This window comes from Limanda limanda, chromosome 14 (assembly GCF_963576545.1).
Source record: "Limanda limanda chromosome 14, fLimLim1.1, whole genome shotgun sequence".
Taxonomy (NCBI): domain Eukaryota; kingdom Metazoa; phylum Chordata; class Actinopteri; order Pleuronectiformes; family Pleuronectidae; genus Limanda; species Limanda limanda.
In genome coordinates, this window is record NC_083649.1 from 22,214,034 (window position 1) to 22,232,265 (window position 18,232).

General features: G+C 42.3%; 1 protein-coding gene across 1 annotated transcript in view; it reads left to right on the forward strand.

Moving 5' to 3' along the window:
* Nucleotides 1-5,681: 5,681 nt before the first annotated feature.
* Nucleotides 5,682-18,232, forward strand: part of auts2a (activator of transcription and developmental regulator AUTS2 a) — a 291,838-nt gene continuing 279,287 nt past the window's right edge. Inside the window, exon 1 of the mRNA XM_061086071.1 lies at nt 5,682-5,951. Coding sequence (XP_060942054.1) covers nt 5,682-5,951 — 270 coding nt within the window. The remainder of the gene's footprint in view (nt 5,952-18,232) is intronic.

Consider the following 18,232-nt stretch of genomic DNA (forward strand, 5'->3'; position numbering starts at 1 on the left):
AGCACGAAATGTATAAATTCACTGTTTGTGGTAAAGCTGAATGACCACCACCTACCTCCAAGTACTTTTATACACAAATATTTATTTTGATACACACAACTGTCACTTCCTATACTTGTATTCAGAGTTTTTTTTCTGCCATAAGATGAATGGCAGCAGGAGGTAAAGCTTGATTATGAGCATTAACTTGATCCATTTCACTGGCAGTGTCATATATGACCTCAAACTACCTCCGAGTACTTCCATCAATCAATCAAGTCAATCAAGTTTTATTTGTATAGCCCACATTCACAAATAACAATTCGTCTCATGGGGCTTTAACATTGTGTGACATCCTCTGTCCTTAACCCTCAACAAGAGTAAGGAAAAACTACTAAAAACCCTTTTCACAGGTAAAAATATGTAGAAACCTCAGAGAGAGCCACATGTGAGGGATCCCTCTCTCAGGACGGACAGAAGTGCAATAGATGTCAGCTGTAAGAAAACATCATCAGGATTTTTAGCAGCATCCATTAGGCTAAACATTTTTCAATACTATGTGTCAGGCAGTCCCGCTGCAATCACAGTCTCTGGCCAGCAGCAAGACCACGATCCAGCATCAGGATGGATCCACTATAATCCACAGTCATTGTCCACCGCCGCCAGTTAGAATCCATTATCAGCTGCCGCCTCGGTCGTGGTCCCTCATCATCTGATGCCAACGCGACAAAGGATCCTCCATTACAACGACGATCAGCTGGCACGATACAGAATCCACCGAACTGGATCCACCATTGCGACCTCCGACACGCGATCCACAATCATAATCCATGGTGCGGCCACAGCTGTGGCCCTGCATCCGCGGGCGCTAAGGCACAGAAACTCCGGGAAAAGGGGTCAAGTTAGTAACATGTACTGATCAGATAAGAATTATCTTGATGTGATAAATATGGAGAAAAAGGAAGGAGAAGCAGGAAAGAGAAGCTCCGTGTGTCTTGTGTCATAAATTCCCTGTGCGTCTTAGCATCATCAGGGGTTTTTGCCATTTAATCAAATTTGGAACATCGCACTAATTAGCTCTAACTATAAGCTTTATAAAAAAGGAAGGTTTTGACTCTACTTTTAAACGAACAGAGCGTGTCTGCTTCCCTAACTGAAAGTGAGAGATTATTCCACAGCAGTGGGGCTTGATGGCTAAAAGCTCTGGCTCCTACTCTACTTTTAGAGACTTTAGGGACAACAAGTAAACCTGAGTTCTGGGATCGGAGTGCTCTAGTAGGTTGATATGGTACTAACATCTCTTTAAGGTAAAGAGGTGCCATATCATTAAGGGCCTTGAAGGTGAGGAGGAGAATTTTAAATTCTATTCTAGATTTAACAGGAAGCCAGTGTAGCGATGCTATACTGGAGAAATGTGCTCTCTTTTCTTAGTTCTCGTCAGGACACGTGCTGCGGCATTTTGGACCAGCTGCAGAGTCTTTAACGACTTGCTGCTGGAGCCTGATAATAATGAATTACAATAGTCCAGCCTCGATGTAACAAAGGCGTGGACTAGTTTTTCTGCATCTTTTTGCGAAAGGACATGTCTGATTTTTGAGATATTACGCAAGTGGAAAAAAGCGGTCCTAGAAATTACTTTTAAGTGACTATTAAAGGACAAATCAGGATCGAAGATCACTCCCAAGTTCCTGACTGTGTCATTGGAAGCAAGGGCAATGTCATCTAGCGCAGCTATATCATTAGATAATGTATCTCTAAGGTGTTTAGGGCCGAGTATTATAACCTCTGTTTTATCTGAGTTTAATAAGAGAAAATTGCAGGTCATCCAGGTTTTTATGTCCTTGAGACATGCTCGAAGTTTAGTTAATTGATTACTTTGATCAGGTTTTATTGACAAATATAACTGGGTGTCATCCGCATAACAGTGAAAATTTACCGAGTGTGTCCTGATAATGTTTCCTAGTGGAAGCATATATAATGAGAATAAAATTGGGCCGAGCACAGACCCCTGTGGGACACCATGGTTAACTTTGGTGCGCACCGATGACTCATCATTGATTTGAACGAATTGGGAGCGATCAGCAAAATAAGATTTAAACCAGTTTAAGGCCGTTCCTTTAATGTTAATTAACTGTTTTAGTCTCTCTAATAAAATTTGATGGTCAATTGTGTCGAATGCTGCACTGAGATCTAACAGAACGAGGACAGACACAAGTCCCTGATCTGAAGCTATTAGAAGGTCGTTAGTGACTTTTGCCAGGGCTGTCTCTGTGCTATGATTGGTTCTAAACCCAGACTGAAAGTCTTCATATATATTATTTTCCTGGAGAAACTCACACAGCTGATTGGCTACAACTTTTTCTAAGATTTTAGATAGGAAGGGGAGATTAGATTTTGGCCTGTAATTTGCTAAAACCTCTGGGTCTAGGGTGGGTTTTTAGAGTAGGGGTTTGATTACATGATCACATTAGCCCTTTTTATATACTATCACTTCATGTACTTGTGTTTTCAGCCATGCAGACATCACAAAGAGAGAAGCAGCGGGGAGGTTTATCCGGAGGAGAACATGTGTGTGACGCTGCTTTTGCATGGCTGCCATTCACACGTGTTGGCGGTTACATACAGTCTGAATAAACTGTCTCCAAAATACCGAGACGCAGCACTACTTGCGCCGAGGAGGAAGCGTGCAGCGTGTAAAGCGGCACTGCGGCATCGCTCGTATCCCTGCGCCCGGTCTCTCTCCCCCCCCCCCCCCCCATACACACACCCCCCTCACCGCCCCCCCCCCCCCCCTGTTCTCCGGGATCCTGAAGCTCGGATCTGGGCAGGAGGAGGCAGCAGGAGGAGGAGGAGAAAACCCTTCTGCTGTGTTTTCAGTTTTTCTTTCACCTTTGCGGGATTTTTTTCCCCTCAGCTTCCAGGACCTGCTCGAGCTCGATCTGTTTTTTTGGGAATAGTGACCGGAGGCCTGCTGCAACTTGTCCGGACGGTCTTCTCTCCCTCCACTCGCAAGGGTTTGCATTTCTTGGTTCTGCATGACGTGTCTTGGAGCAAAAAAAAAAAAAAAAAAGGAAAAACAGAGAAAGAGGCTTGCTTTGCTTTTGTTGCGTGTGTTGTGGTGGTGGTGGTGGGGGGGATCGGAGCTTGGGAAGCAGGAGGCAGAGTGTCAGTCCGCTGCTGCTGCTCCTGCTGCTGTGGGCTGGACTGGATCACAGAGCTGAGATCTCCACTGACAGCACAGGCAGACTAAAAGAGACTGGGAGGAAAGAGACTGGGAGAAAAGAGACTGGGAGAAAAGAGACTGGGAGCGAGGACAAGGGGAAAGAGTCTCGCACAGCCACAGGAGCCGGGGCGAGTACCACTCAGTTTCTCTCTCTCTCTCTCTCTCTCCGGATGCTGGAAGCGATCCGTGCAGTGCGTGTGTGTCATTAGATGAGTGCATGGCACGGGGCATCAGGTTCAAGGCATATAGGTACTGGGAGGGGGGGGGGAACAAGCTCCAGGACATTTACAGTAGAGCAGTGGGTTTTTCCCTCTTTTTTGGGGGTAACATCTGCATGGAAGGAGGATTTGTGAATGGTTGCTGCATTCTTGGATGTGCCTTTGTTATGTGTCCATTTGTTTTTTTTCCTAGCACATGGTTCTGATTGTTCATGTTTAAAAACATGTTTCACTTCACTTGGCATGGTGTGGCAGAGCGTGTGTGTGTGTGGGGGGGGGGGTGGGGGGTGGGTGGTGGGGGGGGGGGGACTGCATGTCTGCTTCAGAATCCAGATGAGCTCCACTGCATGACAACCTGTGTCCAAGCAGACAATGCAAAGTTGAAGATGGTGGTGTCTCTTTTTTAGTTTGTGTGGTTGATGCAGACAAGGTGTGATTTATGTTGTGTTGAGGAATGTCCACTTACAGAGAGGCTTCAGGAAAGGGCTGCAGTTGGTTGATTCAGTTTTTCCTCCACCCAGAAATCCCCCCTTTTTTTCCTGTGATGTAATGGATGACAATTGATATTCTGGACACACGTAGAAGCTATATATGTTTTTAGACTACAATGCCCGGGCGACTTTCCGTGGCTCTAGGCCGACACTGTAAACCATGCCTGGAGAATGATCCAGAAAAAGACTGCAAGCTGTTGAATGTTGCTTCCTAATATAAAGCAGACACATGCCTTCACTGTCAGACGGAGAAGGCATGGCCCCCTGAGCACCACAGTTAAGGGCAGGACAGCCGTATCACAGGCTCTTTGGCATTTGTCATTTTCTTTCTGTTCCATGAGAACCGCTTTTAATGTAGAGAGAGAAATAATCTCATTTCAGGTGCATGGTGATATTTTTTGGAGGGGAAATGACCTATTAATTGAAAGGGACTGTCACGGTTCATATTAAGTAATTTGGACTGAAATGAATGTTTATCAATGGACGGCTCTAAGTCAGAATTGTTTTATTCTGTAATAGCTTTAAAATCACTAATTATCATCAAATACTGTAGGTAGACACATTGATAGTGGAGGCTGTACCCAATGTATAATCATTTAAACTTAGGTCATGATGGATTTCGTATATGTGTGTCAGTGAATTCAATAGGTTATGTAAATTACTGTTATTACCAATCACATAAGAGCAGCAGAAGTGGGAGAGTAGATTGTGTGACAGCTTACTATTAAAACAGCATTTGATTAAAATGATTGAATGATTGAATGAAGCTTTATTTTGGACTCAAGACCAGTCAGTGTAGTAATAGTCGTGGGCCCAGTGTACTGGATGCTACTGACACTGTCCCACTACAGATCAGACACATTCCCTGTACCTGTGTTACCTAAAATCAGCTTCGGCCAAGACAAAAATAACAGCAGTCATCATATTGACATGCTCAAGACAGCAAGTAGCAAAGTGAAAAAAAATGTCTGCTGCGTAATTAATTAAAGGCATTTAATCGTTAGAAACACAGTTTAGGTTACAAGCTTTGGCAAAAGCTTTAGACACCAGTAAAAGAGCACTTACAACACATAATCATCCCATCTTGGGGCTTAACGGCCTGGCGGTGTAAGGAAACACAGTATACCCGGCTGATGAGACCTTATAAAACACTCATCTTGCTTTGTGTGGAATGGCAGGAGCCTTCTGTGTAGTCTGCAGTCCCTTTTTTGAAAATGGCCCATTGACTAAATGCACAGTTGAACTTGCTGAGTGAACATGTTGCAAATGCGGGCTCTCCCTCTCCCGTCTTTGTCTTGCAGGAGGCCGAGTTTGCTGACCTTGGGTAAGAGGAGCAGGTTCCCGGAGAAGAAAGATGTGGCGTCACCTGCCTCGCTCTCCGTGGAGGGACGTGTTCATCGAGCAGACATTCGCTTTAACTTGAAAAGCTTTTCCTCTGCTGGAATCGACCACTTGGTGATATCGTGTTTAATAGATCATTTTACACCTCCGTCGTAGGATTTGATGGACTGCCTTGGGGGATCTGTGCTCGGAACCTAGCTTGGTTCAGTGACTCACTGCAGTTTTTTGCATTACCTGTAAAAGGCTTTATCTTGTGGATATTACGTGGTTGCCCTGGATCTAACACATTGATAACATTCGCTTGGATATTGCGGAGTTAGTCTTGTAGGGTTTTTCACACAAGTGGAGGTCAAGCAGTGCCATCGTTTGGTTTGACGAGTTTGATTCTCTGCAAGAGGAGCGCTTGTTTGGAGTTTACCTATGAAGGACATGGATGGCCCTCGGTCTAGTGGCCTCCGCAAGAAGAGGAAGTCAAGGTCAGAGCGGGGTCTGGGCCGGAGACCACACGGGATAAGGAGCAACCATATTAAGGGTTCAGTCTTTCCCTTCTCCTCCGACTCGGAGCGGGAGGGCGAGCGGAAGCCCTCCTCATCCCGCCCTCGACCCCCGCGAAGAAAGCGTAAGGAGTCTACTTCGGATGAAGAGGACATCATCGATGGCTTCTCCATTACCGGGTTCGTGACCCTGGAGGCGCTGGAGGTAAGTGCTGAACCAGAGGGGGTGGCCTTTTCTGTGTATGAGTGTTGCCTTTCGCATGAGAATCCCAGTTGAAAATGACTGAACGCTGTGAAAGATGTATTTATTGTGTGCAGCTTCGAGCCTCTCTGGGCCGGCCAAGTGTTTTGGCTCCCGCCTGCATACTTGGCTGTTGTGTGAGCTGGAGTTCAACAGATGTAGCTTTAAATGTAGTACTGCGGCCAGAGATTACTATCTGTGTCAGCGAGAGACTGTTGTTGTTGTGTGCACTGCTCGGGATTTGTTTCCACAAGAGTTTTTCAGCAAAGCTTTCGACCAGATGAGAGATGTTCAGCTGCGGGTATAGTGGCTGGTGTGTCTTTTGTACGCTTAGGAGTAGGAGTGAAAAAGCAATTTGATCCATGTTACACCAGTTTATTCAGAGTGGGAGTAATTTATTGCGCACTGGCTGTCCATTTTCCTTGGAATGCAAAGCGGGCACAGGCTGCTTTCCAACTATATGGTTCTGAATTATGACTTTCATGAGCAAGCATTTTTTCACACACAGACCAACTGCTTCATTTCTCGATGATAATAATTTACAGAGGGCGACAGAGGAAAATCTAAGTAAAACAGCTTCGGGCCATTTTTTCCCGACTTGTTGTTTTAATGATGGTGAAGGTACAGCTCACACCTCCCTCCAAAATCTCCTCTAGGATTAGATTAGATAAGATTCACATTATTTTGGTTATGTCAACCAGTCAGTGACCCCTGCATCCTGTATGGAAGCGTCTATTATGTTTCCCCACTCATTAGTCTTAATGTTTCTTTTCATTTTATAGCTCTCTCTCTCTCTGTCAGCTTTAGCAGTTCATTAATTTGACAGGAAACAATACTTGTTCCTCGCTGTTTGTTTTGCATGGCATATCCCGGCATAAATTTTACAGCTTGTTTATTATAGCATAGACTTTGCTCTAATCGCCTTAGAGGGTTATGTGAAAATGGTTTCACAAGGTCAGACTGGGAGATGTCCTGGGATAAAAGAGTGTGACTTGCACTTTCTGATTTATGCAGCGTGATACCAATCTCTTGTTCACGGCTGTGACCCATCTCAAGGATACGCACAGTAGCACTTGTTCTCACTGTATCCCTTTGTTTGTTAGATCAATTCTTTTCACAGCTCAAGAGGGTCTTACCCTCCCGTTGTTTTTTTATTTCTATTCAAAATGACTCTATTCGGTGATGGACTCTTCTTGTGGCTGCATATCGTTTCGTTTCCCTCCTTGTTTTCTTTGACCTTATCTCCGTTCTTGCCAGTGTTGTTATCTACAACAGCCTGTTAAAGCAGTGCTATACTGTATATTGCTGCTAGGTGCCAGTTTTTCAAGTAGAAGTCTGATACCGATCAGTCAATATTTATATATTTTTACACACTCACACTCAAACGTTTGTTCGTTTACCTGCATGTTTAAGTGCCAAGCATCCAATTTTTTTTTTAAATTGGACGCTGTTCATACCTGTCGTTAACTTGTGTATTGGTGATCTGAGTACGTGTGTAAAGGACACATTGAGATCTGAGCCTTCAGACTACATGCGCAGGTGGTCTAGGCCCCATTCAGACACATTTCTTTAAATAATCTCACTAATAAAGTATGTGCTCATGTATACTCAGTTAAATTGGCTCTTAGATTGTTTAAGCTGGCATAGTAAATTACTATTTGGACATTTCAAAAGACCTTAGTCATATCTAATGAGTACTTCAAACAAGTTGGTTGTTGTAGTTTGTGGAGGACAGACAGTACCAGTCCGTTTAGATTTGTTCCCCCTCAGGTTCTGGTAGACTAAGCACAGGAAGTGCATTACAACCTCCTGATGGTAGAAAAACATCAGCAATGTAATTGGTCTTCACAGACATTAATGATGTATGCGTTTGTATGCATTTGTAGCAGGGAAGTAAGATCTGATCACAAGTGGTCTCTCGAGTCGTATGTGGAGATGCATTCTAATGTCTTGTGTCAACTGAAGTACTTTGCGGTATCCACTCGGGATCATATCATCCACTCAGATGATTGGCAGCTATGAATACATGTATGTAATGGCAGATATAAACGTGGGCCATAAACACCTATGCTTATCTGTAAAATACTACTACTGGTCGATAAAATTGATAACTCCTATTCCCAGATAATGTGTAAGTGCTCGAATAAGGAGGGCCAATAATCAAAAGACTTACATGTTTCCATTAGGCCTGGGCAATGAAACACTTTCAGTTATTATCCCTTATAATAATTTAATAACAACATATCTTTGGGTCACCCCTCATCTGCACAATCACCCAGATTGCAGCAACAGGCTCAAATAGGTGACATGTCTCAGGCCAAATACTAAACCTTAACGTGAGTGACAATGTGGAGAATCAAACATCTGCAAATTAACAAAAATTACAGCTAAGAAGAAGTCACACAAAATTTGAGATTTTGAAAGGCTTTGTATTTTCAAAGCTGGATCAAAAACATAACATTGTCCATTGTAAGATATGCAGGATATCTGTTCTGACAAAGAGGGAAACACAGCAAACATTTTCCTCCATTTGAAAATGTACCATCCCACTGAGGATACAGAAATCCAAAGTCTATGTTCGTAAGCTGCAGCAGTAGAATTTGTAAACACCCCCCTCCCTCAGCAGCAGTTACTTGTGTCTTTTTAGTCATTACTTCATATAAGAGGTCTTATTTTTTATAGTGAAAGACATGATACCAGTTAAAATTGAGTAGAAAAAAATGTGTTTCAACAGGCAAATGAAAGTGATTCACTCCAGGTATAAAGTCCCCAGACAATAACAGTGCTGCTGCAGATATAGGCATAATTAAATGTAGAAGGAGCAGCTTTACACACTTTCCACCCCTCCTGTCATATCTCTGCAGAGCCTTCCACGAGCCGAGTAAGTGTAAACATCACAGCGTGTTGGTGGTGCAGAGTATCAAGCTGTTAAGAGCCATAAGTAACCTTATGATTCACTTAGGATTCATTCTTAAACTCAATTATTACCCCTTGAAGGCGCCCCGTGGAGTTAATTTTAAAACAAACAAGTCATGTTCACGTTCAATGTTACTCTGCAAAATGGATGCATCGTTGTGTTTTAACAAAAGCAAGGAGCATTCTTGTAAACTGTGTAAACTGGGATAATGGGAATATCCTGGCTAGTCATGTTAAATCAGACTAAAAATGCTGCTTTAGAAGGCGCGGTTGTACCAGATATGCATTTCAATGTATATTAGTAGACATTATTTTGACATTTTAATACATTTTTCTGCATTCAAGTAAAGTGAAAAACAGACCAATAATCAAATTATATTGCAGAATCAAATAAGATTATTATCAAATCAGCAGTGATTTAGAAAGTAAAGCTTTATGGTGACTATGGTCTATGGAGTAATGAAAGCAGAGTTCAAGAAAAGGCAGGAGGAAAAACAAATTATACTTTATTTTGTGTGTCAATGTAAGTATGCACACCGACCTGACATTGTTTTTTGTGAGAATGTGAAGGGCCTATTCATACATCATATTAACACATCATCTCACAGGGAGATGAAAGGTTTTGGCAATATTGATTTATAGTAGCTTACATCTTTCAGTTCTATGGGAGCTTTATAAGAAAGTTTGTTGCACAGATGTATTGACACTGATTAAACCCGAGGTGTGTAAATATCAATATTCCTGGTTACACAGTCTTCAAATATAAGATCTGGCCTATTGCCCTGATTGTTGTTAAGTCCAGTGCCCTGCATTTTAATACATATTTTACCTTTTGTTCAATCTGATTGGCTTATTGATTCTTAATCCTTTCATATCCCTTATCAAATCTTAGTAGTAATTTGTGTTCTTTGGAGTGAAGACACAACTCACCTTCCTGTTTAATGTTGGATGGTAGATAGAATACTTGTTCCCCTGAGCTCTTTATAGTAAAGTAAAAAGAAAACATAATATATGAGATTCATTAATATACTCAATGAATATATTAATACTTTGATTATGAAATATTTTTTTCCTTGCTCATTAATCATTTATCAGTGAACTAATGGATTACCGGATCTGCTCATAACAACCTGCCTCAGTGCAGGGAAATAACACCAGAGAATCCTAAATGTTGAATCAGGTTTGAGTGGTTCAAACATCAGGATCAGTCTTTTAAACTTATGCCTGCACTGAGAATGAGAATAACTACCTCTGCAGTCACTTTTATTATAGCTGTTCAAAGGCCAGTGATGGAAGACATGTTTTATTTGAATGTGATAACATTGTGACCGAGGTTGAATCGGGGAGTTTCTTTAACAGATTCAAATCTCTAAAGATGAAATGAACTAAAAGATTGTCTTGTTCCTTGCTTCCCTCTAATGACTCAGGATATTGAAATGCATTTTTAAACTGATAAGTAATGAATCAGAAAGACTTCAAAATTACATCCACTCGGTCAGATTTCTAATTAAATTAAGGGAGATACTTTTCTTCTTTTTGATCGTCAATTATGAACAGACTTGTTAAAGTTTGTCTTCCATTACACTGCATCCATAGCTTAAATCATTTGATTTGTGTTTATTCAGCATTGACAATAACACTTCAGTTTCCTCACTCTTGTGTGCGCTGTTGTGATTATCTCTTGCTTCATTCATTCTAATACGTTTATGTCCAATGGTTGAACATTTTTTTGCAATTATGTGATATTCATGTATTAGTTTCAACCACACCATGTTTGAAGGTATGTAGATGTAACTGTGCACAAGTGTACCACTGCACCATTGGCGGAGTCTTTTTCTGTCTGGGTATTAAGTTAAATTCTGATGAGGTCAGAACCCTGGAGGTAAAGTGCTAGTTCTCTCCATCTGTCACCACAGTGCTGGAGCAACACTGCTCCCAGGCATGCGTTTCATGTGCATCCTGATATCTTAGCATTTCTCTTCTGCAGGCGCAGGGCTCAAGCCTCCATGATGAGGCTCTTGAGATAGTTGCTTTCGGTAGATATTGTACAACAGGGCTTTGTGATGTGGATCATTTCATATTATGCTATTGTGTATTTCATTGTTCAAACCACACTCTTACTCTTGCTGTTGATGTAAAAATCTCTAAATTAATGGTTTCGTTCAGAACTTGACTATTCAGCCAGGGTTTGTTTATTGGGGGAGTGGCTCCACAATCTTCTGTTATTATCCATCTAGCTTATTAAACTAAACTTCAACCTCAGGATGAATCACACTGGTGTAATGTGTAAAATATACAGCTAATACTTCCTAACTTTGTATAAAGTCATTATTTGAAATATATGTATACAAGTGCAGAGTATCATCCTCCATCTTCCTGCTTGTTATTCCTCTTCATGGCATGAACAATCAAACATGGAGGAGAGTGAGCATAACACAGAAGGTGGTACTTTCAACCAACCAACCAAGACAGGACAAGGGGCTCCTTTTGTTCAGGAGTAGCAGATTTAATGTGTTGAAACAGAGCAGATGGTTATTATTTACGAGCTTATTTAGTGTAATAACCACTGAACCTTAGTTCACTTGTTGTTTCTCTTTAATGTCAGACATATTGAATATTAGGTCACTGCACAGAGATTAAAGTACACAGCAGCAGTTTTGTTGTCTTTTTGAAGGAGGTGGTTTGGAGACAGATTTTCTTTTTATTAAGAGGCCTAAGAAGCAACTGCTACAGCACTTGATGAAACTAGTAAATTATTGAGAAGATTCTCCTCTTAATCCTTTGCTGTGATAAACCCATTTTACTTAGTTTACTCTGAGGGCTGTATCTTTGAACGACTCACACATAGACAACATGTGAGCCGGATCAAGCTTCTGTCTAATCACACACTCTGCTTTTCCAGCCCTCCTTTTACCGGGGTTTAACGACAACGCATTGTTTTTCAACTGCGATAACAACGTCTCATCTTCTTGCTCAGCGGGTTAACAGCAGTCTATTACATGATTGACTGCCCGTGTTAATACGATGAACAGCACAAAAGCGCTACTGTGTAAATTAGTACATTTGCAATGTCTTTTTGACTCTGATTTCACATTTTAAAGGTCTGGAAAGACTTCTTAATTTACAATGCCCCACAGAGTTCCTGCAGGTTTTGTTATTCCCTCTAAATAATTCCCCCACCCTAACTGCGTTTGTTACACACCATAAAAAACAGAAAACAATAGATTCACCAAACAGTGTACAGAATGGAATTGGGCACATTGCTGCATAACACAGCATATGGGCAACACTGGGAGAGTAGCCTGGTATTTGGATGGACAAGCAGAGCTGATTCCAGGAGCTTGCAGCCTGCAGTGTAAAGTGATGCTTTTTCATTACTTAGTAAACAATTGAAACCAACAAACTTTGAATATTTAAATCTTATTTCAGGTGTTTTTGAGTCTTGCAAATGCTCAGTGATGTGTTTGGGTTTTTTGTAGTTTGGATTTACTCCCTAATATATTTGTCATTATTACCATGATGTGATTGGCTGTAGTTCAGTTTGCTGTGTAAGTTATGTTTAACTATTTTGTCATTTGGTGACTCTGTTGTTCAACTGCTTGTTTCCTTGGTTGGTCTTTGCTTGGTGTCTCTGGATGTTCCTTGATTTCACATGTACTCTAAGTGATGATACACATTTGGCTATATAGCTTTTACCGTTGGAAGCTGTCCATTTGTCGGGATTTTGATTAAATTATTGCCTAGATTTTACACGTTTTTGATTTAAGCGAGAGATGTAGTTACTAAGATGAGCCGGTTCTCCTTGAGCAGTGTCCAGTGAAATTCCTTCTTTTTTTTTTTTTTTTTTTGCAGTGTACAGTGTCTTGAGGGTAAAAAAAGAACCAAACCAGCTAAACCAGTTTTGGGCTCTTGTAATGCGTATTACATCAGGCTGTGCAGCAGCAGTGGATTTGTCACGTCATGGCTAACTGCACCAAACAGCAGTCTTCTCACTGCTGGCCAGCACAGAGCAGGTGGAGAGTCAATCGATTACAATCAGCTTTAAAACCTTTCACTTCGGGCTTCACATCACACTGACAAAAAGTCCATGAGAGGGATATGTATAAAACATGTGTCCGCTGGAGAAGAAATGTTTTCATAAGAGCTGTAAAAATCCAGCCTGTGCTTCTCCTGCCCTTTACATTTACTTTCAGCGCCACTGACGCACCACCAGGACCTTGTTGGTTCCAATTAAGTGCCAGTTTCTATTTATGATTTCTGCTGCTCCCGTCGGTTATTTAATTTAAGGCACCAGCTTCACACCCATCTGTCACACCCACACTGGCTGCGGAGATGTGACATAATAAAACTGGGCCACGGGGGAGCATCATGGCTCATGGATTTAGTTGAGTCAGAGCACGTGGGTGGAAGGTGGATGTGGTACAGAGTGCGGAGTTCAAAAGAACTATTATAGGTTCATTGACGAGTTGCCAGACCTTCAAATAACAACTAGTGGCTGACTAATGAATGGCTATTGACATTTAAAGTGGAGCTAGAGTTACAGGACAGGTCTCCGCCTTCGCTGACAGGATCAACTGTGCCAATTAAGTCAACAAAGGATGTTCCTCTCACACGGCCAAATGATGACGATGGATTGCAGTTCAACACATGGCATTTTGCTCTCGCATGCTGCTCGTGGGTTGATGCTGTCGCCTTTCCAGCATTTAGAAACAATTGATTTTTTCTTCGGCACAGCCCACAGAGGTCTGCCTGAAAGAGGAATTCTAAGTGCAGGCAGAGAAGAGCACATTGATTGGTGCTGGATTGTAAGAAAGAGGCTAATGTGAAATCAAACATATTGACAGCTTGATTCCAAAAGAATGTAATAAAATGGCATTTCAAACGGATAAGACTCATAAGGATCAAGCCAGGTTTTCTTAAAGCTTTGTTCCTGAGAGAATGCAGGTTGATGAACAGGGAGGTCTTCCCCTTGAGCTAAGTTTCCTTGATGGATATTTTTGATTACCAGTTTTTTAACCCTTCTAAACACATTTTCAACCCTCCACACATGTATCTATTCCAGTCTGGCAGATATTAATTTAGCTGCATTTTGGAAGTGTCAGAGTGATGCATTGTGTGTTTTTATATGACAGCCCAGTGACTGACACATTAATCAAGTAAGCTGTCTCTGGGTGTTTTGGGGGTAAAGGTTTTCTGGATGGTAGATCCTCTGTGTGCGAGCAGCTATTTTAGCTGTGGAGGTCTTTATTGGGATATGAACCAAGCCAGGAATCTATTTAAAACCTCAATGATCTTCCACCTGTGTTCATTCAGTATCTTGGTCTCATTGACAACTCAAGCACCCTTTACAAGCACTTACACTGAATATTTTTGCCGGAGATGCAGAATAATTTGTTAAAATTTGTCTGCTGTTATCTCTCGCTGCAGATTCATGACTTTCCTACCTCAGTACTTTAAAAACCTTTCCATATGTCCTGAACATATGTCCTTGGTGACTCAACTGTAACTCCCAAAAATCCAGGTGTAAATCCACCTTTAACATCGGATGAACCAAAGAAGGAGTCTACAGGTTAATTCAGGAGATTAACAAGCAATTCATATTCACGTTGAATGTTTCATCTGAAGAAGAAAAATTAAGTAAGGTAGTTTATATGAGAAAAAGGAAGTCTAATGTCAACATTATATTGTAAACCGAGTTTGTCACCCATATCACATTGTATCTGGAAACAACTTGCATACGAAATGGGAAGCACAAGCGCTCTGATCGATGTCCTGACATGAGGTTGATAAGTGCTCGACTCACTTGCTGGAGCAGAAACTGACACTGATATATTTGTATGAACTCAGGCAAAACAAATGGCACGGCAGCAGAGAAAATGTTCTACAAGCAGCATCGGTGTTTGGAGCTAGTGCACAGGCGGAAGGAATTGGGCTCTGGGATGTTGGAGCTGGGCAGATCAGTTTGTAAAAAATCATTCAAACTCTACACAGACGCTTATCGTGCATCGGTCTCTGTTACTTTATCCACCTTGTGAGTAGGGATGGGTATCGTTTGGTTTTTATCCGATACCGGTTCCTAACCGATACTTTTAAAACGATACCGGTGCCTAAACGGTGCCTGAACCGATACTTTTTTCAAAAAAGTGCACAAAACGATGCTTGACTAAGAAAGGCTTTTTTTATTGCCAAATATATTAACTGTTTAAAGTAGATTATAAATATAAATAAATACAAAACCCTTTTTAACTCAAAACTATGAATAACATACGAACTGTTAACAAAAGTTTACACTAAACTTAAATAAATAAAAATAAATACAAGACACACACACTCTGACTCGTGACTCTGCCTTCGGTGCCTGAGCCAAATGAAGACTGAGGGTCGCTTTTCCATCACTCAGAGACCCCCGTGTCTCCGCGGCTGGGGCTGTCGCAGGCAGGCTTCGGCCCGCCTTCGTCCCCCTAAAATGCGGTCACTTTTATGAAACATTTCTCGGCGTGGTCTTCGTCCCGGAGCCCGGTCCCGGAGCCCGGTCCCGGTCCCGGAGCCCGGTCCCGGAGCCCGGTCGCGGCGCACCGCCACGGAGGAAATGCGCACGGCGGGGGCCAGCCAGCGCCGGGGAGAGGTCTCACGAGGAGATCCTCCCCCCCCTCCACACACCTGCACGGGAGCTCTGACGCACGCGGGGTGCGGGCAGCGCGGGGACAAGAGTCTGTCCACCGGCAGCCGCGTGGCCCGGCGGGAGCCGCCGCTTCCCGTGAAGGAAGGAGCGGAAGTGTGAGGAGGCAGGACGAGCGGAGACCTCAGTCTTCCATTGGCTCAGGCACCGAAATGAGGCACCGAAATCTCCGTTGCGTTTCGGTCCGGGTAGGTACCGGTTGTATTGGAACCGGTTCCATATTGGAACCGGTTCTCGGTACCCAACCCTACTTTTGAGGCTGTGGCGATCTGCGTTGCATTGTGGGATGTGTTGAGAATCTAGAATATGTTTTTGTAATATTGAATTAAAAAAAACTTTGAACCGAAGGTTGTGCATATATTTTTTGTTGAATTCTTAAAATCTAAAGAACGCTACATAAAAATGCAGTTTCCATCTTAACACACAGTTTCTATTAGTGTCTGTATTTCCAACGAGATGCTTCAGTAAACATTCCCCCCCCCCACATGATCACCAGTGTTACCGATTGCACCGGACATTTTACGTGTAAAGTGTCGGCTCAGTATCTGCAGAGCGTTGGCTTTGATCTTTATCAGCCTCACTCTTGTGGCGGACTTGAAGCTGTGTAAATGAAAAGTTTCACATCCAGATGCTGCCACCGTCATCAGACAAAGTGGGATTGCTCCATTAATGTTATCAGCTGCCTTTTGGCATCAGAAGTACAACCACCTTCCCAGCCCCACTCACAAATTGTAGTTTTGTTATTTGATTAACGTTGCCACTTATTTTCAAAAACAAATCAAATGTTTTATATGTATCAAAAACATTGAAATAAAGGGCAGGGCTGGTGGGCAAGTTCTGTAATCGTGTCTGATTGAACGTATAAAACCAGCAACACTGACGACTGCGGCATCGTCTGATATGAACATAAACGAGCAGTTAAAATGACAATGTTTGATTTGTTCTTTAATAGACAAAGTGGCCGTGGTCAGAAACGAGGAAGGTATTTGTTTAAATTGCAAAGACTGAATGCTGTTGTTGCTGAGTTTTATGAAGGTCAACCGATTTACACACAAGTCTTCCATTAGTTTTTGTCTTCATTAACAGCTAATTTGTGGCAAATGGTACTCAGAAAGTGGCTTTGGCTGAAGAACATTGGATTAATGGTTCCACTTCCTTAAGATCTAACACCTCTCCGACACTTGTCAACGCAGCATTCAGCTCTGAGAGCACATCACTGTGTAACTTCATCCAACCATTAGCGCACAGGCAAATCACATCGGCGACTTAAATATAATTGACTTACCTCAGTTGAGCAGTATAAATGTCCCTGTTCTGCGTCCAGCTTCCTTGCTGAGCCCAGGCCATTTTCTTTTTCCATTTCATCCTCGTCTTTATTCTGTCAGGTTCCGGTGACAGATGTGAAGGGAGAAAAGATAAATGTTTGTAGTGGCTGATTGTATAATGTCATCTCTGAAGTAGAGCCGTGGCCGTAGTCCCTCTCTATTTTGTGTGTAATGGCCCCCATGATGATGCATTTCTTTTTTTTCTACTCGAGAGGAAGCCCTTCTCATGCTTAACAGCACAGTGCATACTAATGTAATGCAGTTAGGAAAGCGTTAATGTGTGTGAGTGTGTGTATTTGCAGCACAGGGCCTGTGGACTTGCAGACAGAGAGCCCTGTTGAGATCACTACCTGCAGCTCTGAACCTTTGATCCCCCCCCACCCTCTCTTCTTTCAAACCGAGCCAGCCCGCCACTGTTTCCATTTCCATCTGCTTCCATTCCTGCACTCTCAGATAAGCTCTGCTCAGAAAATACCCGGCCTGCCTTCTTTTTTTAAAGAATTGTTTACACTAACCTGGATTCAGAACTATAATCCATAACCACATGCTTTTTTTTTATCAATATTTAGAAAATTGGTATAAATCACAGCAGCTCACACAGACAGTTTTTTTTTCTTGCTCACAGCACATATCCCCGAGGCTTGGTTCTGTTGCACAGGATGCCGTCACATTTTTCCAGGTCAAATGATATTGAAATATTGATTAATAGCCTCATGGATGTGTCTCAGTATGAAGTCCCCCCCCCCCCCCCCCGCCCTCGCCTGTGGAGCTAACTGTTTCAGATGCTCAGTAGGTGGGTTTATATGGACTAAAATGGCTTAAGCGGAGTGTTGGATCTATTTGATCCAAAGTTTCAGATAGCTGTGTCATATCCTCCTTCAGTATCCATTGTGAAAATAGTTGTAGGCTAATTATTTAGTTTGAAGCAGACGGAAACATTGTTGTTTGGAGATGGCATTAGATAGTTTGCCCAGTGGAAGTCTAGGTAAACAACTTACATACAGCAACTACATCCTGTTTAATATGGTTTTAGCTGTTTCATCTGCGGCCCCCAACCTGTTTGGTCTCTCTTACCCTCACTTCCCTGTCATATGTACTCATCACACCTTTGACCCTGTGTGCCATTTTCTGGTACATTTAGCTACATTTGAACTATTCATTATTCTGGTTGCTTATTTTGATATTCCAGTCACACTGTGGTTATACTGTCTAATCTCCCACACAGACAGTCAGACCTCATATTTTCAGCTGGAGTTGTAGCATGCAATGCAGTTCTCTCTCTCTCTCTCTCTTTCCAGAACTTATCTTTCACTCTTAAGTCTGTG